Raw genomic sequence first — 24,480 nt, 5'->3', positions numbered from 1 at the left:
CTCCAGGAGGGTCTCTCTCCAGGAACAGGGTAGGAGTTAAAACCTCCAGGAGGGTTTCTCTCCAGGAACAGGGTAGGAGTTAAAACCTACAGGAGGGTCTCTTTCCAGGAACAGGGTAGGAGTTAAAACCTCCAGGAGGGTTTCTCTCCAGGAACAGGGTAGGAGTTAAAACCTCCAGGAGGGTCTCTCTCCAGGAACAGGGTAGGAGTTAAAACCTCCAGGAGGGTTTCTCTCCAGGAACAGGGTAGGAGTTAAAACCTACAGGAGGGTCTCTTTCCAGGAACAGGGTAGGAGTTAAAACCTACAGGAGGGTCTCTTTCCAGGAACAGGGTAGGAGTTAAAACCTACAGGAGGGTCTCTTTCCAGGAACAGGGTAGGAGTTAAAACCTCCAGGAGGGTCTCTTTCCAGGAACAGGGTAGGAGTTAAAACCTCCAGGAGGGTCTCTTTCCAGGAACAGGGTAGGAGTTAAAACCTCCAGGAGGGTTTCTCTCCAGGAACAGGGTAGGAGTTAAAACCTCCAGGAGGGTTTCTCTCCAGGAACAGGATAGGAGTTAAAACCTCCAGGAGGGTTTCTCTCCAGGAACAGGGTAGGAGTTAAAACCTCCAGGAGGGCATCTCTCCAGGAACAGGGTTGGAGTTAAAACCTCCAGGAGGGTTTCTCTCCAGGAACAGGGTAGGAGTTAAAACCTACAGGAGGGTTTCTCTCCAGGAACAGGGTAGGAGTTAAAACTTCCAGGAGGGTCTCTCTCCAGGAACAGGGTTGGAGTTAAAACATGCAGGAGGGTTTCTCTCCAGGAACAGGGTTGGAGTTAAAACCTACAGGAGGGTTTCTCTCCAGGAACAGGGTAGGAGTTAAAACCTACAGGAGGGTCTCTCTCCAGGAACAGGGTAGGAGTTAAAACCTACAGGAGGGTTTCTCTCTCCAGGAACAGGGTAGGAGTTAAAACTTCCAGGAGGGTTTCTCTCCAGGAACAGGGTTGGAGTGAAAACCTACAGGAGGGTTTCTCTCCAGGAACAGGGTTGGAGTGAAAACCTACAGGAGGTTCTCTCTCCAGGAACAGGGTAAGAGTTAAAACCTACAGGAGGGTATGTCTCCAGGAACAGGGTAGGAATTAAAACCTACAGGAGGGTTTCTCTCTCCAGGAACAGGGTAGGAGTTAAAACTTCCAGGAGGGTTTCTCTCCAGAAACAGGGTTGGAGTGAAAACCTACAGGAGGGTTTCTCTCCAGGAACAGGGTAGGAGTTAAAACCAACAGGAGGGTATGTCTCCAGGAACAGGGTAGGAGTTAAAACCTACAGGAGGGTTTCTCTCCAGGAACAGGGTAGGAGTTAAAACCTCCAGGAGGGTTTCTCTCCAGGAACAGGGTAGGAGTTAAAACCTCCAGGAGGGTTTCTCTCCAGGAACAGGGTAGGAGTTAAAACCTACAGGAGGGTTTCTCTCCAGGAACAGGGTAGGAGTTAAAACCTACAGGAGGGTCTCTCTCCAGGAACAGGGTAGGAGTTAAAACCTCCAGGAGGGTTTCTCTCCAGGAACAGGGTAGGAGTTAAAACCTACAGGAGGGTCTCTCTCCAGGAACAGGGTAGGAGTTCAAACCTACAGGAGGGTCTCTCTCCAGGAACAGGGCAGGAGTTAAAACCTCCAGGAGGGTATCTGCCTACCTGACACTCTGTCCCCTCCAGGTTCCTGGTAACAGTAGCGTGTTTGGGGCGGTGCAGCATAGTGCAGACTTCCTGTCCTAGCTTCAGGGCGGCTGCTCTCACAAGACGAGGAGACTTCCTCCCAATCCAGATAAACACATCAGACAGACAGTCCAGGATGTACACTCCTTTAGTGTCCAGCAGGGTCTGGAGCTAGAGACACAGACAGACAGAGACTGATTATAACAGAACAGGTTACAGTTTAACTACCCCATAGTTACCCCATAGTTACCCCATAGTTACACCATAGTTACCCCATAGTTACATCATAGTTACCCCATAGTTACACCATAGTTACCAGTCGTAGTTCCGGCAGTTTGTCCAGTTTGACCTTCTCTTTGTGTTCCACTGACAGCTTGTAGTTGATTTGAGGGAGCTCCAGATATCCCAGACCCAGACCCACCTAAACAACAACAACATTAGCCCAGACCCACCTAGACAACGACATTAGCCCAGACACAGACCCACCTAGACAACAACATTAGCCCAGACCCACCTAGACAACATTAGCCCAGACCCACCTAGACAACAACATTAGCCCAGACACAGACCCACCTAGACAACAACATTAGCCCAGACCCACCTAGACAACATTAGCCCAGACCCAACGAAATAATTAGATGTCAGGGGTCGTATAGTTTGGGTCGTATGGGTGTGAAGTCATCAGGGACGTGTCTGATTAGGGGTCAGGGGTCAGAGGGTACCTTGTATAGTTTGGGTCGTACGGGTGTGAAGTCATCAGGGACGTGTCTGATTAGGGGTCAGGGGTCAGAGGGTACCTTGTATAGTTTGGGTCGTACGGGTGTGAAGTCATCAGGGACGTGTCTGATTAGAGGTCAGGGGTCAGAGGTCAGGGGGTACCTTGTATAGTTTGGGTCGCACGGGTGTGAAGTCATCAGGGACGTGTTTGCGTATCTCTTCAGGTTGTCCTCCCAGCACCTCCCAGAAGTTAGGAGGTTCCTGACTCTGCTGCAGGGTGGTGATCTCTGCCTTCCCCTTACGCTCGTTCTTATTGATCTTCTCTGCAAACAGCCTACACACACACACACACACACAGTCAGAGACATTCATGGGCAGGCACACACGAACACACACACCAGGTAGCAGGTAGGTATCCTAGTGGTTAGAGCATTGGACTTGTAACCAAAGGGTTGCAAGATGCACCTGAACAAGGCAGTTAACCCACTGTTCCCCTGAACAAGGCAGTTAACCCACTGTTCCCCTGAACAAGGCAGTTAACCCACTGTTCCCCTGAACAAGGCAGTTAACCCACTGTTCCCCTGAACAAGGCAGTTAACCCACTGTTCCCCTGAACAAGGCAGTTAACCCACTGTTCCCCTGAACAAGGCAGTTAACCCACTGTTCCCCTGAACAAGGCAGTTAACCCACTGTTCCCCTGAACAAGGCAGTTAACCCACTGTTCCCCTGAACAAGGCAGTTAACCCACTGTTCCCCGGTAGGCCGTCGTCCTGCCCCTGAACAAGGCAGTTAACCCACTGTTCCCCGGTAGGCTGTCGTCCTGCCCCTGAACAAGGCAGTTAACCCACTGTTCCCCGGTAGGCTGTCGTCCTGCCCCTGAACAAGGCAGTTAACCCACTGTTCCCCTGAACAAGGCAGTTAACCCACTGTTCCCCGGTAGGCTGTCGTCCTGCCCCTGAACAAGGCAGTTAACCCACTGTTCCCCGGTAGGCTGTCGTCCTGCCCCTGAACAAGGCAGTTAACCCACTGTTCCCCGGTAGGCTGTCGTCCTGCCCCTGAACAAGGCAGTTAACCCACTGTTCCCCTGAACAAGGCAGTTAACCCACTGTTCCCCTGAACAAGGCAGTTAACCCACTGTTCCCCTGAACAAGGCAGTTAACCCCCTGTTCCCCTGAACAAGGCAGTTAACCCCCTGTTCCCCTGAACAAGGCAGTTAACCCACTGTTCCCCTGAACAAGGCAGTTAACCCACTGTTCCCCTGAACAAGGCAGTTAACCCACTGTTCCCCTGAACAAGGCAGTTAACCCACTGTTCCCCGGTAGGCTGTCGTCCTGCCCCTGAACAAGGCAGTTAACCCACTGTTCCCCTGAACAAGGCAGTTAACCCACTGTTCCCCTGAACAAGGCAGTTAACCCACTGTTCCCCTGAACAAGGCAGTTAACCCACTGTTCCCCTGAACAAGGCAGTTAACCCCCTGTTCCCCTGAACAAGGCAGTTAACCCACTGTTCCCCTGAACAAGGCAGTTAACCCACTGTTCCCCTGAACAAGGCAGTTAACCCACTGTTCCCCTGAACAAGGCAGTTAACCCACTGTTCCCCGGTAGGCTGTCGTCCTGCCCCTGAACAAGGCAGTTAACCCACTGTTCCCCGGTAGGCTGTCGTCCTGCCCCTGAACAAGGCAGTTAACCCACTGTTCCCCTGAACAAGGCAGTTAACCCACTGTTCCCCGGTAGGCTGTCGTCCTGCCCCTGAACAAGGCAGTTAACACACTGTTCCCCGGTGGACCGTCATTGTAAATAAGAATTTCTTCTTAACTGACTTGCATAGTTAAATAAAGGTAAAAAGATCTAATTCTTATCTACAATGACTGCCAAGCCCAGATGACGCTGTGCCAATTGGGAGATCTAATTCTCATCTACAATGACTGCCAAGCCCAGATGACGCTGTGCCAATTGTGTAAATAAAGTTTAAATTCAAAAACGCCAGAGTGAGGTGTTTAGAACTGTACATTCAACAGCGCCACCCCCCCGACTCAGCGGACGCCGCCCCCCCCCCGACTCAGCGGACGCCGCCCCCCCCCCGACTCAGCGGACGCCGCCCCCCCCCCCGACTCAGCGGACGCCGCCCCCCCCCCGACTCAGCGGACGCCGCCCCCCCCCCCGACTCAGCGGACGCCGCCCCCCCCCCCGACTCAGCGGACGCCGCCCCCCCCCCGACTCAGCGGACGAATGAAAAAAGCCAAACCTTGACCCAGATAATATTTTTAAAACTAAATCGGCCTATATCAAATCTTTCATTCCTCTCAAACATTTTAGAAAAAGCTGTTGCGCAGCAACTCACTGCCTTCCTGAAGACAAACAATGTATACGAAATGCTTCAGTCTGGTTTTAGACCCCATCATAGCACTGAGACGGCACTTGTGAAGGTGGTAAATTACATTTTAATGGCATCAGACCGAGGCTCTGCATCTGTCCTCGTGCTCCTAGACCTTAGTGCTGCTTTTGATACCATCGATCACCATATTATTTTGGAGAGATTGGAAACCCAAATTGGTCTACACGGACAAGTTCTGGCCTGGTTTAGATCTTTTCTATCGGGAAAGATATCAGTTTGTCTCTGTGAATGGTTTGTCCTCTGACAAATCACCTGTAAATTTCGGTGTTCCTCAAGGTTCCGTTTTAGGACCACTATTGTTTTCACTATATATTTTACCTCTTGGGGATGTTATTCGAAAACATAATGTTAACTTTCACTGCTATGCGGATGACACACAGCTGTACATTTCAATGAAACATGGTGAAGCCCCAAAATTGCCCTTGCTAGAAGCATGTGTTTCAGTCGTAAGGAAGTGGATGGCTGCAAACTTTCTACTTTTAAACTCGGACAAAACAGAGATGCTTGTTCTAGGTCCCAAGAAACAAAGAGATCTTCTGTTGAATCTGACAATTAATCTTAATGGTTGTACAGTCGTCTCAAATAAAACTGTGAAGGACCTCAGCGTTACTCTGGACCCTGATCACTCTTTTGAAGAACATATCAAGACCATTTCAAGGACAGCTTTTTTCCATCTACGTAACATTGCAAAAATCTGAAACTTTGTCCAAAAATGCAGAAAAATGTATCCATGCTTTTGTTATTTCTAGGTTAGACTACTGCAATGCTCTACTTTCCAAGTACCCGGACAAAGCACTAAATAAACCTCAGTTAGTGCTAAATACGGCTGCTAGAATCCTGACTAGAACCAAAAAATGTGATCATATTACTCCAGTGCTAGCCTCCCTACACTGGCTTCCTGTCAAAGCAAGGGCTGATTTCAAGGTTTTACTGCTAACCTACAAAACATTACATGGGCTTGCTCCTACCTATCTCTCTGATTTGGTCCTGCCGGACATACCTACACGTACGCTACGGTCACAAGACGCAGGCCTCCTAATTGTCCCTAGAATTTCGAAGCAAAAAGTTGGAGGCAGGGCTTTCTCCTATAGAGCTCCATTTATATAGAATGGTCTGCCTACCCATGTGAGAGACGCAAACTCGGTCTCAACCTTTAAGTCTTTACTGAAGACTCATCTCTTCAGTGGGTCATATGCTTGAGTGTAGTCTGGCCCAGAAGTGTGAAAGTGAACGGAAAGGCTCTGGAGCAACGAACCGCCCTTGCTGTCTCTGCCTGGCCGGTTCCCCTCTTTCCACTGGGATTCTCTGCCTCTAACCCTATTACAGGGGCTGACTCACTGGCTTACTGGTGCTCTTCCATGAGTCACTGGGTTGAGTCGCTGACGTGGTCTTCCTGTCTGGGTTGGCGCCCCCACTTAGGTTGTGCCGTGGCAGAGATCTTTGTGGTAAGTTGGTGGTTAAAGATATCCCTCTAGTGGTGTGGGGGCTGTGCTTTGGCAAAGTGGGTGGGGTTATATCCTGCCTGTTTGGCCCTGTCCTGGGGTGTCCTCGGATGGGGCCACAGTGTCTCCTGACACCTCCTGTCTCAGCCTCCAGTATTTATGCTGCAGTACTTTATGTGTCGGGGGGCTAGGGTCAGTCTGTTATATCTGGAGTATTTCTCCTGTCTTATCCGGTGTCCTGTGTGAATTTAAGTGTGCTCTCTCTAATTCTCTCTTTCTCTCTTTCTTTCTCTCTCTCGGAGGACCTGAGCTCTAGGACCATGCCTCAGGACTGCCTGGCCTGATGACTCCTTGCTGTCCCCAGTCCACCTGGCCGTGCTGCTGCTCCAGTTTCAACTGTTCTGCCTGCGGCTATGGAACCCTGACCTGTTCACCGGACGTGCTACCTGTCCCAGACCTGCTTTTTTCAACTCTCTAGAGAAAGCAGGAGTGGTAGAGATACTCTGAATGATCAGCTATGAATAGCCAACTAATATTTACTCCTGAGGTGCTGACTTGTTGCACCCTCAACAACTACTGTGATTATTTGACCCTGCTGGTCATTTATGAACATCTTGGCCATGTTCTGTTATAATTTCCACCCGGCACAGCCAGAAGAAGACTGGCCACCCCTCAGAGTCTGGTTCCTCTCTAGGTTAATAATCTCCACCTGGCACAGCCAGAAGAGTACTGGCCACCCCACATAGCCTGGTTACTCTCTAGGTTTCTTCCTAGGTTTTGGCCTTTCTAGAGAGTTTTTCCTAGCCACCGTGCTTCTACACCTGCATTGCTTGCTGTTTGGGGTTTTAGGCTGGGTTTCTGTACAGCACTTTGAGATATCAGCTGATGTAAGAAGGGCTTTATAAATACATTTGATTAGATTTTTGATTTAGAGGTACCAGCCAGAGTAGTGTTGGTGTGTGTTAGTTACCGGGCCTTAGTGGTACCGGCCAGAGTAGTGATGGTATTAATTACCGGGCCTTAGTGGTACCGGCCAGAGTAGTGATGGTATGTATTAATTACCGGGCCTTAGTGGTACCGGCCAGAGTAGTGTTGGTGTGTGTTAGTTACCGGGCCTTAGTGGTACCGGCCAGAGTAGTGATGGTATTAATTACCGGGCCTTAGTGGTACCGGCCAGAGTAGTGTTGGTGTGTGTTAGTTACCGGGCCTTAGTGGTACCGGCCAGAGTAGTGATGGTATGTATTAATTACCGGGCCTTAGTGGTACCGGCCAGAGTAGTGATGGTATGTATTAATTACCGGGCCTTAGTGGTACCGGCCAGAGTAGTGATGGTATTAATTACCGGGCCTTAGTGGTACCGGCCAGAGTAGCGTTGGCTCCTCTCCAGATGAGAATCTCCAGACCCGTATCCACCAGGAAGACAAACCTACAGGAAGACAGAGCATTAGAACTACAGAACTACAGGAACACAGAGCATTAGAACTACAGAACTACAGGAACAGAGAACATTAGAACTACAGAAACACAGAGCATTAGAACTACAGAACTACAGGAACAGAGAACATTAGAACTACAGGAACACAATATTTGAACTACAGGAACACAGAGCATTAGAACTACAGAACTACAGAAACACAGAGCATTAGAACTACAGAAAGACAGAGCATTAGAACGACAGGAACACAGAGCATTAGAACTACAGAAACACAGAGCATTAGAACTACAGAACTACAGAAACACAGAGCATTATAACTACAGAAAGACATAGCATTACAACTACAGGAACACAGAGCATTACAACTACAGGAACACAGAGCATTAGAACTACAGAAACACAGAGCATTAGAACTACAGAAAGACAGAGCATTAGAACGACAGGAACACAGAGCATTAGAACTACAGAACTACAGGAACACAGAACATTAGAACTACAGGAACACAGAGCATTAGAACTACAGGAACACAGAGCATTAGAACTACAGGAACACAGAGCATTAGAACTACAGGAACACAGAACATTAGAACTATAGGAACCATAAAACAGACTGTCCATCTCCATGACAGTGTTGTCAGTCTGTAAAGCCCTCCATGGTGCTGTCCATCTCCATGACAACAGTATTGTCAGTCTGTAAAGCCCTCCATGGTGCTGTCCATCTCCATGCCAACAGTATTGTCAGTCTGTAAAGCCCTCCATGGGGCTGTCCATCTCCATGACAACAGTATTGTCAGTCTGTAAAGCCCTCCATGGTGCTGTCCATCTCCATGACAACAGTATTGTCAGTCTGTAAAGCCCTCCATGGGGCTGTCCATCTCCATGACAACAGTATTGTCAGTCTGTAAAGCCCTCCATGGGGCTGTCCATGCTAAAACAGACTGTCCATGACAACAGAACTCACCGTGGGTCCAGGGACGAGGCCTTCAGAGGAACCGACTCCAGACGGATGTTCTTCTTCCCATAAACACGATACAACCTGGAACACACACACACACACACACACACTTAGAGTTGGTACCCCCCCCCACACAGTCCCCCTCCTCCTTACCTGAGAGCATAGTGTGCCCCCCCCCTCCTTACCTGACAGTAGTGTGTACCCCCCCTCCTCCTTACCTGACAGTTTGGTGTGTACCCCCCCTCCTCCTTACCTGACAGTATAGTGTGTACCCCCCCTCCTCCTTACCTGACAGTATAGTGTGCCCCCCCCCTCCTTACCTGACAGTATAGTGTGTACCCCCCCCTCCTTACCTGACAGTAGTGTGTACCCCCCTCCTCCTTACCTGACAGTATAGTGTGTACCCCCCCCCCTCCTTACCTGACAGTAGTGTGTACCCCCCCCTCCTTACCTGACAGTAGTGTGTACCCCCCTCCTCCTTACCTGACAGTATAGTGTGTACCCCCCCCCTCCTTACCTGACAGTATAGTGTGTACCCCCCCCCTCCTTACCTGACAGTATAGTGTGTACCCCCCCCCCTCCTTACCTGACAGTAGTGTGTACCCCCCCCTCCTTACCTGACAGTATAGTGTGTACCCCCCCCCCCTCCTTACCTGACAGTATAGTGTGTACCCCCCCCTCCTTACCTGACAGTATAGTGTGTACCCCCCCCTCCTTACCTGACAGTATAGTGTGTACCCCCCCTCCTCCTTACCTGACAGTATAGTGTGTACCCCCCCCCCCCCCCTTACCTGACAGTATAGTGTGTACCCCCCCCCCTCCTTACCTGACAGTATAGTGTGTACCCCCCCTCCTCCTTACCTGACAGTATAGTGTGTACCCCCCCCTCCTTACCTGACAGTATAGTGTGTACCCCCCCCCCTCCTTACCTGACAGTATAGTGTGTACCCCCCCCCCCTCCTTACCTGACAGTATAGTGTGTACCCCCCCCTCCTTACCTGACAGTATAGTGTGTACCCCCCCCCTCCTTACCTGACAGTATAGTGTGTACCCCCCCCCTCCTTACCTGACAGTATAGTGTGTACCCCCCCCCTCCTTACCTGACAGTATAGTGTGTACCCCCCCTCCTCCTTACCTGACAGTATAATGTGTACCCCCCCTCCTTACCTGACAGTATAGTGTGTACCCCCGCTCCTCCTTACCTGACAGTATAGTGTGTACCCCCCCTCCTTACCTGACAGTATAGTGTGCCTCCCCCTCTCCTTACCTGACAGTATAGTGTGTACCCCCCCCCTCTCCTTACCTGACAGTATAGTGTGTACCCCCCCCCTCTCCTTACCTGACAGTTTAGTGTGTACCCCCCCCTCTCCTTACCTGACAGTATAGTGTGTGTCCTCCACAGTATAGAAGCCGCTGGCTGTCCCCCCCTCAATGTAGGAGATGTCATTTTCAAACACCTGGTGGGGCAGAAGAGTCGGCAAGGTTTTCTACAGGCCGTCTGTTAATTAGGGTGTGTGTGTGTGTGTGTGTGTGGACCTACAGCGCTGAACTCCTCAGACTCGTCTCCCATCTCCTCTCTGATGGTCCGACACTCCGCCCCCAGGTAGTTACGGAGGTTGACGGCGTGGATGGCAGACCCCGCCTTCTTATCCAGCGTAGCTTCCTGACCGATCCAGTAGAATATTTGCCAGTTCAGGGCTCCGTTGTCGTCCAGGAACGTCTGGGGGGGTAGAGGTTACTACATAACAGAACAATATGAAATCATATGTTGTCTCATGGAAATGAGGCTTCACTGTGTGGTGTTCTGTACAGACTAACTGCTAGCCCCTACAGTAGACACTATTAAATATGTCACATTACAGGACAAACCTCAATAGTACTGCTAGCTAGCTAGCTAGCATGTTTTATATACACTTTACAGGACAAACCTCAACAGTACTGTGCTGCTAGCTAGCTAGCATGTTTTATATACACTTTACAGGACAAACCTCAGCAGTACTGTGCTGCTAGCTAGCTAGCTAGCATGTTTTCTATACACTTTACAGGACAAACCTCAGCAGTACTGTGCTGCTAGCTAGCTAGCATGTTTTCTATACACTTTACAGGACAAACCTCAACAGTACTGTGCTGCTAGCTATCCTGACCCGTACAGATTCAACCAGGCCTGACCCGTACAGGTTCAACCAGGCCTGACCCGTACAGGTTCAACCAGGCCTGACCCGTACAGGTTCAACCAGGCCTGACCCGTACAGGTTCAACCAGGCCTGACCCGTACAGGTTCAACCAGGCCTGACCCGTACAGATTCAACCAGGCCTGACCCGTACAGATTCAACCAGGCCTGACCCGTACAGATTCAACCAGGCCTGACCCGTACAGATTCAACCAGGCCTGACCCGTACAGATTCAACCAGGCCTGACCCGTACAGATTCAACCAGGCCTGACCCGTACAGATTCAACCAGGCCTGACCCGTACAGATTCAACCAGGCCTGACCCGTACAGATTCAACCAGGCCTGACCCGTACAGATTCAACCAGGCCTGACCCGTACAGATTCAACCAGGCCTGACCCGTACAGATTCAACCAGGCCTGACCCGTACAGATTCAACCAGGCCTGACCCGTACAGATTCAACCAGGCCTGACCCGTACAGATTCAACCAGGCCTGACCCGTACAGATTCAACCAGGCCTGACCCGTACAGATTCAACCAGGCCTGACCCGTACAGATTCAACCAGGCCTGACCCGTACAGATTCAACCAGGCCTGACCCGTACAGATTCAACCAGGCCTGACCCGTACAGATTCAACCAGGCCTGACCCGTACAGATTCAACCAGGCCTGACCCGTACAGATTCAACCAGGCCTGACCCGTACAGATTCAACCAGGCCTGACCCGTACAGATTCAACCAGGCCTGACCAGTACAGATTCAACCAGGCCTGACCAGTACAGATTCAACCAGGCCTGACCAGTACAGATTCAACCAGGCCTGACCAGTACAGATTCAACCAGGCCTGACCCGTACAGATTCAACCAGGCCTGACCAGTACAGATTCAACCAGGCCTGACCAGTACAGATTCAACCAGGCCTGACCAGTACAGATTCAACCAGGCCTGACCAGTACAGATTCAACCAGGCCTGACCAGTACAGATTCAACCAGGCCTGACCAGTACAGATTCAACCAGGCCTGACCAGTACAGATTCAACCAGGCCTGACCAGTACAGATTCACCAGGCCTGACCAGTACAGATTCACCAGGCCTGACCAGTACAGATTCACCAGGCCTGACCAGTACAGATTCACCAGGCCTGACCAGTACAGATTCACCAGGCCTGACCAGTACAGATTCACCAGGCCTGACCAGTACAGATTCAACCAGGCCTGACCAGTACAGATTCACCAGGCCTGACCAGTACAGATTCAACCAGGCCTGACCAGAACAGTTTGGCTCATGTCTGGCCCTATAGACTTATATTATGCTATACTAGACACACAGAGCCCTGATTGGATGATTATGTAACAGTGTGTATGTTACCATGAGGATGATGAAGCAGTGTGTGTGTGTGTGTTACCATGAGGACGATGAAGCAGTGTGTGTGTGTGTGTGTGTGTGTTACCTTGAGGATGATGTAGCAGTGTGTGTGTGTGTGTTACCATGAGGACGTTGAAGCAGTGTGTGTGTGTGTGTGTGTGTGTGTGTACCTTGAGGATGATGTAGCAGTGTGTGTGTGTGTGTGTTACCTTGAGGATGATGTAGCAGTGTGTTTGTGTTACCTTGAGGATGATGTAGCAGTGTGTGTGTGTGTGTGTTACCTTGAGGATGATGTAGCAGTGTGTGTGTGTGTGTGTGTGTGTGTGTTACCTTGAGGATGATGTAACAGTGTGTGTGTGTGTGTGTGTGTGTGTGTGTGTTACCTTGAGGATGATGTAACAGTGTGTGTGTGTGTGTGTGTTACCTTGAGGATGATGTAACAGTGTGTGTGTGTGTTACCTTGAGGATGATGTAGCAGTGTGTGTGTGTGTGTGTGTGCTACCTTGAGGATGATGTAAGTGTGTGTGTGTGTGCTACCTTGAGGATGATGTAACAGTGTGTGTGTGTGTGTGTGTGTGTGCTACCTTGAGGATGATGTAGCAGTGTGTGTGTGTGCTACCTTGAGGATGATGTAGCAGTGTGTGTGTGTGTTACCTTGAGGATGATGTAGCAGTGTGTGTGTGTGTTACCTTGAGGATGATGTAGCAGTGTGTGTGTGTGTTACCTTGAGGATGATGTAGCAGTGTGTGTGTGTTACCTTGAGGATGATGTAGCAGTGTGTGTGTGTTACCTTGAGGATGATGTAGCAGTGTGTGTGTGTGTTACCTTGAGGATGATGTAGCAGTGTGTGTGTGTTACCTTGAGGATGATGTAGCAGTGTGTGTGTGTGTGTTACCTTGAGGATGATGTAGCAGTGTGTGTGTGTGTGTTACCTTGAGGATGATGTAGCAGTGTGTGTGTGTGTGTGTTACCTTGAGGATGATGTAGCAGTGTGTGTGTGTGTGTGTGTTACCTTGAGGATGATGTAGCAGTGTGTGTGTGTGTGTGTGTGTGTGTGTGTGTGTGTGTGTGTGTGTGTGTTACCTTGAGGATGATGTAGCAGTCAGCCTCGTAGAACTTCCCCTGGAACGCCTCGTCTACCTGCATCGGAACAAAGTTCTCTATCTGCCACACAAACACACCAGGAACCTACACACACACACACACACACACACACACACACACACACAGAGCAAAGTTAGAACAGTACAACACACACGCTCAAACACAACCCCCCCCCACTATCAGATTAGAGCCATAATGGAGTCATCTACCCCCCCCCCCCCCCCCCACTGAATGCCGCTGGGCCTACCTGTCCTACATCCTCCATGAAGAACTCGGAGTAGTCCAGCTGTGGTTTCTCCAGACTCTAGAGCCATAATGGAGACATCTACCCCCCTCCCCCCCACTATCAGATTAGAGCCATAATGGAGTCATCTACCCCCCCCCCCCCCCACTGAATGCCGCTGGGCCTACCTGTCCTACATCCTCCATGAAGAACTCGGAGTAGTCCAGCTGTGGTTTCTCCAGACTCTAGAGCCATAATGGAGACATCTACCCCGCTCCCCCCCACTATCAGATTAGAGCCATAATGGAGTCATCTACCCCCCCCCCCCCCCCCCACTGAATGCCGCTGGGCCTACCTGTCCTACATCCTCCATGAAGAACTCGGAGTAGTCCAGCTGTGGTTTCTCCAAACTCTAGAGCCATAATGGAGACATCTACCCCCCTCCCCCCCACTATCAGATTAGAGCCATAATGGAGTCATCTACCCCCCCCCCCCCCACTGAATGCCGCTGGGCCTACCTGTCCTACATCCTCCATGAAGAACTCGGAGTAGTCCAGCTGTGGTTTCTCCAGACTCTAGAGCCATAATGGAGACATCTACCCCCCTCCCCCCACTATCAGATTAGAGCCATAATGGAGTCATCTACCCCCCCCCCCCCCCCCCACTGAATGCCGCTGGGCCTACCTGTCCTACATCCTCCATGAAGAACTCGGAGTAGTCCAGCTGTGGTTTCTCCAGACTCTAGAGCCATAATGGAGACATCTACCCCGCTCCCCCCCACTATCAGATTAGAGCCATAATGGAGTCATCTACCCCCCCCCCCCCCCCACTGAATGCCGCTGGGCCTACCTGTCCTACATCCTCCATGAAGAACTCGGAGTAGTCCAGCTGTGGTTTCTCCAGACTCTAGAGCCATAATGGAGACATCTACCCCCCTCCCCCCCACTATCAGATTAGAGCCATAATGGAGTCATCTACCCCCCCCCCCCACTGAATGCCGCTGGGCCTACCTGTCCTACATCCTCCATGAAGAACTCGGAGTAGTCCAGCTGTGGTTTCTCCAGACTCTAGAGCCATAATGGAGACATCTACCCCCCTCCCCCCCCACTATCAGATTAGAGCCATAATGGAGTCATCTACCCCCCCCCCCCCCACTGAATGCCGCTGGGCCTACCTGTCCTACATCCTCCATGAAGAACTCGGAGTAGTCCAGCTGTGGTTTCTCCAGACTCTAGAGCCATAATGGAGACATCTACCCCGCTCCCCCCCACTATCAGATTAGAGCCATAATGGAGTCATCTACCCCCCCCCACTGAATGCCGCTGGGCCTACCTGTCCTACATCCTCCATGAAGAACTCGGAGTAGTCCAGCTGTGGTTTCTCCAGACTCTAGAGCCATAATGGAGACATCTACCCCGCTCCCCCCCACTATCAGATTAGAGCCATAATGGAGTCATCTACCCCCCCCCCACTGAATGCCGCTGGGCCTACCTGTCCTACATCCTCCATGAAGAACTCGGAGTAGTCCAGCTGTGGTTTCTCCAGACTCTAGAGCCATAATGGAGACATCTACCCCGCTCCCCCCCACTATCAGATTAGAGCCATAATGGAGTCATCTACCCCCCCCCCACTGAATGCCGCTGGGCCTACCTGTCCTACATCCTCCATGAAGAACTCGGAGTAGTCCAGCTGTGGTTTCTCCAGACTCTAGAGCCATAATGGAGACATCTACCCCCCTCCCCCCCACTATCAGATTAGAGCCATAATGGAGTCATCTACCCCCCCCCCCCCCACTGAATGCCGCTGGGCCTACCTGTCCTACATCCTCCATGAAGAACTCGGAGTAGTCCAGCTGTGGTTTCTCCAGACTCTTGTCCCAACGACGCGTGTGTCCCAACGACGCATTCAGTTCCCCATACTTCTGATCGCCGTTCTCCTACACACACACACACACACACACACACAGTAAGGGCTCGGTTTCATTTGAAGCAAGTCATTGGCAGGTTCCCAACAGAGGATGCTGGTGGGTGTAAATCTAGGAGGACTAGCTCCTTTCAATCTAGGAATGAAACCCATATGTTCATCCCTCTCTCCCTCATCCACCCCTTCCTCCCTCCCTCCCTCCCCCTCATCCACCCCTTCCTCCCTCCCTCCCACTCCTCCATCCACCCCTCCCACTCTCCTCCATCCATCCACCCCTCCCTCTCTCCTCCCTCACTCGCTTCTCCATCCACCCCTCTCCTCCCTCCCTCCCTCCCCCTCATCCATCCACCCCTCCCTTCCAACCCCCCACCCCCTCTACTCCATCCATCCACCCCTCCCTTCCAACCCCCCACCCCCTCTACTCCATCCCCCTTTCTCCCTCTCTCCTCCATCTACCCCCCCTCCCTCCCTTCCAAACCCCCATCCCCCTCTACTCCATCCACCCCCGCCACCCCTCCCTACCTCGAAACTCTTGTTCTTCTCTTGTGTGACATCACTCATCCCCTTGAGGACCTGTTTAGCTTGGTCGTCTTGACTACTGTCCTTCCTCCTCCTCAGCCTCATCTTCCTCGCCAGGGGGTCCCGTGGGCTGGCCGCTACACACACACACACACACAAAATGTATTGAGCGTTTCTAAAGCAAGTCAGTGCATTTCTCTGTCTGGTCCACAGACAGGTCTGGATGGACAGTGTATCAGTGTGTAGCAGTGGGGGGGGGGGGAAATTTCACCTTCCTCAGACCCACCTCCCCTAAACCCAGACCCACCTCCCCTAGACCCAGACCCACCTCCCCTAGACCCAGACCCCCACCTCACCCAGACCCCCACCTCACCCAGACCCACCTCCCCTAGACCCACCTCTCCCGGACCCGGACCCACCTCCCCAGGACCCAGACCCACCTCCCCAGGACCCAGACCCACCTCCCCAGGACCCAGACCCACCTCCCCAGGACCCAGACCCACCTCCCCAGGACCCAGACCCACCTCCCCAGGACCCAGACCCACCTCCCCAGGACCCAGACCCACCTCCCCAGGACCCAGACCCACCTCCCCAGGACCCAGACCCACCTCCCCAGGACCCAGACCCACCTCCCCAGGACCCAGACCCACCTCCCCAGGACCCAGACCCACCTCCCCAGGACCCAGACCCACCTCCCCAGGACCCAGACCCACCTCCCCAGGACCTAGACCCACCTCCCCAGGACCTAGACCCACCTCCCCAGGACCTAGACCCACCTCCCCAGGACCTAGACCCACCTCCCCAGGACCTAGACCCACCTCCCCAGGACCTAGACCCACCTCCCCAGGACCTAGACCCACCTCCCCAGGACCTAGACCCACCTCCCCAGGACCTAGACCCACCTCCCCAGGACCTAGACCCACCTCCCCAGGACCTAGACCCACCTCCCCAGGACCTAGACCCACCTCCCCCTGCAGCAGATATTACAGCAGGGGATGCTCCAGCCAGTCTCAGTTGGTTCTGAAGAGAGAAGTCGATGTTGTACCACTCTGCTGTCCTGTCCACCGGCTTGGGAGGCATCACCAGGTTGGGGTTCTCACGTACATCTAGGACCTAGAACACACACAGAGGAGAGAACACTTACAACCTAGAACATCTAGAACATCTAAAACCTAGAACAGAACATCTAGAACATTTTGAACCTAGAACACAGGGCAGAATGTCTAGAACCTAGAACACAGGGCAAAACACCTAGAACATTTAGAGCCTAGAACAGTTAGAACCTAGAACACAGGGTAAAACATCTATAACCTAGAACACAGGGCAGAACATCTAGAATCTAGAACAGAGGACAGTGTGTACCTCTAGGTCGACGAGGAAGTGGATGGCTTCAGGAAGAGTCACCAGACGATTCTTATTCAGAACCAACTTCTTCAGCTTCCCACACCTACACAACAACAACAAGTTGATCCACTACACAGCAGGTACGGTCCAAATCAAAACATGTCACAAAATGGCATCATGAAATACCGTCTGGGAAGCATGCGGACGCCTTAAGTGTGTGTCTACCTACAGAGTCCCTCAGGTATGACGTGAGGTACCCACCTACAGAGTCCCTCGGGTATGACGTGAGGTACCCACCTACAGAGTCCCTCGGGTATGACGTGAGGTACCCACCTACAGAGTCCCTCGGGTATGACGTGAGGTACCCACCTACAGAGTCCCTCGGGTATGACGTGAGGTACCCACCTACAGAGTCCCTCGGGTATGACGTGAGGTACCCACCTACAGAGTCCCTCGGGTATGACGTGAGGTACCCACCTACAGAGTCCCTCGGGTATGACGTGAGGTACCCACCTACAGAGTCCCTCGGGTATGACGTGAGGTACCCACCTACAGAGTCCCTCGGGTATGACGTGAGGTACCCACCTACAGAGTCCCTCGGGTATGACGTGAGGTACCCACCTACAGAGTCCCTCGGGTATGACGTGAGGTACCCACCTACAGAGTCCCTCGGGTATGACGTGAGGTACCCACCTACAGAGTCCCTCGGGTATGACGTGAGGTACCCACCTACAGAGTCCCTCGGGTATGACGTGAGGTACCCACCTACAGAGTCCCTCGGGTATGACGTGAGGTACCCACCTACAGAGTCCCTCGGGTATGACGTGAGGTACCCACCTACAGAGTCCCTCGGGTATGACGTGAGGTACCCACCTACAGAGTCCCTCGGGTATGACGTGAGGTACCCACCTACAGAGTCCCTCGGGTATGACGTGAGGTACCCACCTACAGAGTCCCTCGGGTATGACGTGAGGTACCCACCTACAGAGTCCCTCGGGTATGACGTGAGGTACCCACCTACAGAGTCCCTCGGGTATGACGTGAGGTACCCACCTACAGAGTCCCTCGGGTATGACGTGAGGTACCCACCTACAGAGTCCCTCGGGTATGACGTGAGGTACCCACCTACAGAGTCCCTCGGGTATGACGTGAGGTACCCACCTACAGAGTCCCTCGGGTATGACGTGAGGTACCCACCTACAGAGTCCCTCGGGTATGACGTGAGGTACCCACCTACAGAGTCCCTCGGGTATGACGTGAGGTACCCACCTACAGAGTCCCTCGGGTATGACGTGAGGTACCCACCTACAGAGTCCCTCGGGTATGACGTGAGGTACCCACCTACAGAGTCCCTCGGGTATGACGTGACGTACCCACCTACAGAGTCCCTCGGGTATGACGTGAGGTACCCACCTACAGAGTCCCTCGGGTATGACGTGAGGTACCCACCTACAGAGTCCCTCGGGTATGACGTGAGGTACCCACCTACAGAGTCCCACGGGTATGACGTGAGGTACCCACCTACAGAGTCCCTCGGGTATGACGTGAGGTACCCACCTACAGAGTCCCTCGGGTATGACGTGAGGTACCCACCTACAGAGTCCCTCGGGTATGACGTGAGGTACCCACCTACAGAGTCCCTCGGGTATGACGTGAGGTACCCACCTACAGAGTCCCTCGGGTATGACGTGAGGTACCCACCTACAGAGTCCCTCGGGTATGACGTGAGGTACCCACCTACAGAGTCCCTCGGGTATGACGTGAGGTACCCACCTACAGAGTCCCTCGGGTATTAGTTCCAGGTTGTTGTTAGCAGCCATGAACTCCTGCAGACTGGATAACTTCCCCACGCCAGACGGAACTCCATCGAAGTCCAGCTTGTTACTGTTCACATAAAGCTTCTTCAACTTCCCCAGCTTACAGATAGCAGACTGGAGAGAGACAGAGGGTAAGACAGAGGGTGCAGTTTAAGTCCAAACCTGTTTGACGTCTACGTCAACGAACGAGCAGTGTTGTTGGACCCATCTGCAGCCCCTGAACTCACCCTCAAAGATGAGGTCAGAATGCTGCTCTACCCAGAGGAGCTACTGTCACCAACAGATCAGATGACCTACTGTCACCAACAGATCCAGGTCTATCCAGAGGAGCTACTGTCACCAACAGATCCAGGTCTATCCAGATGACCTACTGTCACCAACAGATCAGATGAGCTACTGTCACCAACAGATCAAGGTCTACCCAGATGACCTACTGTCCCCAACAGATCCGATGACCTACTGTCACCAACAGATCCAGGTCTATCCAGATGACCTACTGTCACCAACAGATCAGATGACCTACTGTCCCCAACAGATCCGATGACCTACTGTCACCAACAGATCCAGGTCTACCCAGATGACCTACTGTCCCCAACAGATCAGATGAGCTACTGTCACCAACAGATCAGATGACCTACTGTCACCAACAGATCAGATGACCTACTGTCACCAACAGATCAGATGACCTACTGTCACCAACAGATCAGATGACCTACTGTCACCAACAGATCAGATGACCTACTGTCCCCAACAGATCCAGGTCTATCCAGATGACCTACTGTCCCCAACAGATCAGATGAGCTACTGTCACCAACAGATCAAGGTCTACCCAGATGACCTACTGTCCCCAACAGATCAGATGACCTACTGTCCCCAACAGATCAAGGTCTACCCAGATGACCTACTGTCGCCAACAGATCAGATTACCTACTGTCCCCAACAGATCCAGGTCTACCCAGATGAGCTACTGTCCCCAACCGATCCAGGTCTACCCAGATGAGCTACTGTCCCCAACCGATCCAGGTCTACCCAGATGAGCTACTGTCCCCAACCGATCCAGGTCTACCCAGATGAGCTACTGTCCCCAACCGATCCAGGTCTACCCAGATGAGCTACTGTCCCCAACCGATCCAGGTCTACCCAGATGAGCTACTGTCCCCAACCGATCCAGGTCTACCCAGATGAGCTACTGTCCCCAACCGATCCAGGTCTACCCAGATGAGCTACTGTCCCCAACCGATCCAGGTCTACCCAGATGAGCTACTGTCACCAATAGATCAGATGACCTACTGTCACCAATAGATCAGATGACCTACTGTCACCAACAGATCAAGGTCTACCCAGATGAGCTACTGTCACCAACAGATCCAGGTCTACCCAGATGAGCTACTGTCACCAACAGATCCAGGTCTACCCAGATTACCTACTGTCACCAATAGATCAGATGACCTACTGTCACCAATATATCAGATGACCTACTGTCACCAACAGATCAAGGTCTACATGTCCAGCTACCTGAGACAGGAAACACCACGGTTGAAGATGCCCAATGGTACAACTACCTGGAACAGGAAATACCATGATTGAACAAGTCTAATGGTCCAACTACCTGGAACAGGAAATACCATGATTGAACAAGTCTAATGGTCCAACTACCTGGAGCAGGAAATACCATGATTGAACAAGTCTAATGGTCCAACTACCTGGAGCAGGAAATACCATGATTGAACAAGTCTAATGGTCCAACTACCTGGAGCAGGAAATACCATGATTGAACAAGTCTAATGGTCCAACTACCTGGAACAGGAAATACCATGATTGAACAAGTCTAATGGTCCAACTACCTGGGACAGGAAACACCACGGTTGAACATGTCCAACTACCTGGGACAGGAAACACCATGGTTGTCCTGGGACAACCAGTGCCTCTAAAATTGATTAAAATGGGGTGGTGGAAACTGATCTGCACTTCCTAACCTCCTGCCAAATACCTCCTGCCAAATACATGACCATATTAGAGACACACGATTACACAGACACAAAGAATTAGAAAACAAATCCAACATTGATAAACTCCCATATCTGTTAGGTCAAATACCACAAATGTGCCGTCACAGCAGCACGATGTGTGGCCCGTTGCCATGAGAACAGGGAAACCAGTGGAGAACAAACAACATTGTAAATACAACCCATAATTATCTGTTTATTTATCTTCCCCCACTATTCATACTACAACTATTTTCACATTGCTAAAACACTGTACAAAGCTGATTATATAAACCTTGAAATGTCTATCTTATGGAAAACCTGTTCTGAGTGTTATGTTTATATAGCAGGGCGTGCATCAGGGGGGTTATAATGTGTTATAAAGGGTCGTACCATAGCTAAGTACAAGGGGTTATAATGTGTATTAGGGTGTTATAATGTGTTATAAAGTTTTGTACAGTAGCTGGGCGAGCATCAGGGGGGTTATAACATGTTATAAAGGGTCGTACCATAGCTAAGTACAAGGGGTTATAATGTGTATTAGGGTGTTATAATGTCAGAGAGAGACAGAGAGAGAGAGACAGAGAGAGAGAGAGAGAGACATGTTCTTACAGGCAGTGATGTGAGTTGGTTCCTGCTGAGGTTGAGTGTCTCTAGCTGAGTCCATTGGTCGATGCAGAGGGAGAGCTCTGAGATCTGATTGGAGGAGAGGTTGAGACGCTTCAGACTGCTCAGCGTATAGAGACACTCAGGAACCCGACTCAGGTCGTTGAAGGACAGGTCCACGTCTAAGGAGAGACCACATAAAGGACATTCATTTCCTGACTTTAGTCTTGGCTTGGGTGTGTGTTACCTGCCAGGTGTGTGTGTGTGTGTGTGTGTGTGTTACCTGCCAGGTGTGTGTGTGTGTGTGTGTGTGTGTGTGTGTGTGTGTGTGTGTGTGTGTGTGTGTGTGTGTGTGTTACCTGCCAGGTGTGTGTGTGTGTGTGTGTGTTACCTGCCAGGTGTGTGTGTGTGTGTGTTACCTGCCAGGTGTGTGTGTGTGTGTGTGTGTTACCTGCCAGGTATGTGTGTGTGTGTGTGTGTTACCTGCCAGGTGTGTGTGTGTGTGTGTTACCTGCCAGGTGTGTGTGTGTGTGTGTTACCTGCCAGGTGTGTGTGTGTGTGTGTTACCTGCCAGGTGTGTGTGTGTGTGTGTGTGTTACCTGCCAGGTGTGTGTGTGTGTGTGTGTGTGTTACCTGCCAGGTGTGTGTGTGTGTGTGTGTGTTACCTGCCAGGTGTGTGTGTGTGTGTGTGTGTTACCTGCCAGGTGTGTGTGTGTGTGTGTGTGTTACCTGCCAGGTGTGTGTGTGTGTGTGTGTGTTACCTGCCAGGTGTGTGTGTGTGTGTGTGTGTTACCTGCCAGGTGTGTGTGTTACCTGCCAGGTGTACCAGTCCCTCCAGACTGGTAGGCATGTTGCTCTGGGTTCTCTGGGTGCTCCTCAGGTGGAGAGTCTGGAGGGCCACCATGGCTGGCAGCTGGCTGCTCACACACAGGAGGACTTAGAAAGCTTCGTACCATAGCTGGGCGTGCATCAGGGGGTTATAATGTGTATTAAGGTGTTATAAACCTTCATATTATAGCTGGGCGTGCATCAGGGGGTTATAAACCTTCATATTATAGCTGGGTGTGCATCAGGGGGTTATAAAGTGTATTAAGGTGTTATAAACCTTCATATTATAGCTTGGCGTGCATCAGGGGGTTATAAACCTTCATATTATAGCTGGTGTGCATCAGGGGGTTATAAAGTGTATTAAGGTGTTATAAACCTTCATATTATAGCTTGGCGTGCATCAGGGGTGTTATAAACCTTCATATTATAGCTGGGCGTGCATCCGGGGGTTATAAAGTGTATTAAGGTGTTATAAACCATATAGCTGGGTGTGCATCAGGGGGTAATGTGTATTAAGGTGTTATAAACCATATCACAGCTGGGTGTGCATCAGGGGGTTATAAACCATGTAACTGGGTGTGCATCAGGGGGTTATAATGTGTATTAAGGTGTTATAATGTGTTATAATGCTTGGTACCATAGCTGGGTGTGCATTCTTCAGATGGTTATAATGTGTTATAATGCTTGGTACCATAGCTGGGCGTGCATTCAGATGGTTGTGTGTTATAATGCTTGGTACCATAGCTGGGCGTGCATTCAAATCAAATCAAATTTATTTATATAGCCCTTCGTACATCAGCTGATATCTCAAAGTGCTGTATAGAAACCCAGCCTATAAACCCCAAACAGCAAGCAATGCAGGTGTAGAAGCACGCTTATAATGTGTTATAATGCTTCGTACCGTAGCTGGGCGTGCATCAGGGGATTGTTGTTTAGGATGAGGGTCTGCAGGTGGACGAGGCGTCTCATCTGAGGGGGGAGGCTGTCCAGCTTGTTGTCACTCAGGTCCAGGTACAGCAGGTCAGTCAGGTTGATGAACAACTGGTTAGGGATGGCATCGATGCTGGGAGGAGGAGGAGGGTCGGTATTAGGTTATAAGGCAGGTTGATAAACAACTGGTTAGGGATGGCATCGATGCTGGGAGGAGGAGGGTTGGTATTAGGTTATAAGGCAGGTTGATAAACAACTGGTTAGGGATGGCATCGATGCTGGGAGGAGGAGGAGGGTCGGTATTAGGTTATAAGGCAGGTTGATAAACAACTGGTTAGGGACGGCATCGATGCTGGGAGGAGGAGGAGAATAATCTATGATACGGTGCCTTCGGAAAGTATTCAGACCCCTTGACTTTTTTCACGTTACAGACTTATTTTCAAATGAATTAAATTGTTTTTTTCCACCTAATCGATCTACACACAATACCCCATAATGACAAAAGCCAAAACTGGTTTTTATTCATGTTTGCTAATTTTTACAAATAAAAACACTGAAATATCACATATACATAGGTATTCTGACCCTTTACTCAGTACTTTGTTGAAGCACCTTTGGCAGCGATTACAGCCTCAAGTCTTCTTGGGTATGATGCTGCAAGCTTGGCACACCTGTATTTAGGGAGTTTCTCCCATTCTTCTCTGCAGATCCTCTCAAGCGCTGTCAGGTTGGATGGGGAGCATTGCTGCACAGATGTTTTCAGGTCTCTCCAGAGATGTTCGATCGGGTTCAAGTTTGGGCTCTGGCTGGGCCACTCAAGGACATTCAGAGACTTGTCTCGAAGCCACTCCTTCGTTGTCTTGGCTGTGTGCTTAGGGTCGTTGTCCTGTTGGAAGGTGAACCTTCGACCCCAGTCTGAGGTCTGGAGCAGGTTTACATCAAGATCTCTTTGTACTTTTCTCCGTTTATCTTTCCCTCGATCCTGACTAGTCTCCCAGTCCCTGCTGCTGAAAAACATCCTAACAGCATGATGCTGCCACCAC

At 51.1% G+C, this 24,480-nt stretch overlaps 1 protein-coding gene across 6 annotated transcripts in view; it reads right to left on the bottom strand.

The window, feature by feature from the left end:
• Positions 1-24,480, bottom strand: part of flii (FLII actin remodeling protein) — a 65,913-nt gene that overhangs the window by 32,796 nt on the left and 8,637 nt on the right. For 2 of the 6 annotated variants that reach the window (XM_090197953.1, XM_090197954.1), the window contains 16 exons: positions 23,409-23,570; positions 22,493-22,596; positions 21,686-21,861; positions 19,045-19,202; positions 17,290-17,374; positions 16,893-17,040; positions 15,931-16,064; positions 15,299-15,421; positions 13,242-13,346; positions 10,165-10,344; positions 9,999-10,081; positions 8,631-8,705; positions 7,577-7,660; positions 2,561-2,732; positions 1,998-2,102; positions 1,661-1,852 (listed from right to left, as the gene is read on the bottom strand). In XM_090197953.1, coding sequence (XP_090054079.1) covers positions 1,661-1,852; positions 1,998-2,102; positions 2,561-2,732; positions 7,577-7,660; positions 8,631-8,705; positions 9,999-10,081; positions 10,165-10,344; positions 13,242-13,346; positions 15,299-15,421; positions 15,931-16,064; positions 16,893-17,040; positions 17,290-17,374; positions 19,045-19,202; positions 21,686-21,861; positions 22,493-22,596; positions 23,409-23,570 — 2,086 coding nt within the window. Of the gene's footprint in view, positions 1-1,660; positions 1,853-1,997; positions 2,103-2,560; positions 2,733-7,576; positions 7,661-8,630; positions 8,706-8,877; positions 8,890-9,998; positions 10,082-10,164; positions 10,345-12,243; positions 12,267-13,241; positions 13,347-13,509; positions 13,576-15,298; positions 15,422-15,930; positions 16,065-16,892; positions 17,041-17,289; positions 17,375-17,532; positions 17,547-19,044; positions 19,203-21,685; positions 21,862-22,492; positions 22,597-23,408; positions 23,571-24,480 lie in introns of those variants that run through there. The other 4 variants (XM_090197955.1, XM_090197956.1, XM_090197957.1 and 1 more) reach the window with 4 other exon arrangements.

This window comes from Oncorhynchus mykiss, chromosome 13, assembly GCF_057628025.1.
Source record: "Oncorhynchus mykiss isolate SJ-2025 chromosome 13, ASM5762802v1, whole genome shotgun sequence".
NCBI classification, from domain to species: Eukaryota; Metazoa; Chordata; class Actinopteri; order Salmoniformes; family Salmonidae; genus Oncorhynchus; species Oncorhynchus mykiss.
This window is presented reverse-complemented; position numbering and strand designations above follow the sequence as displayed.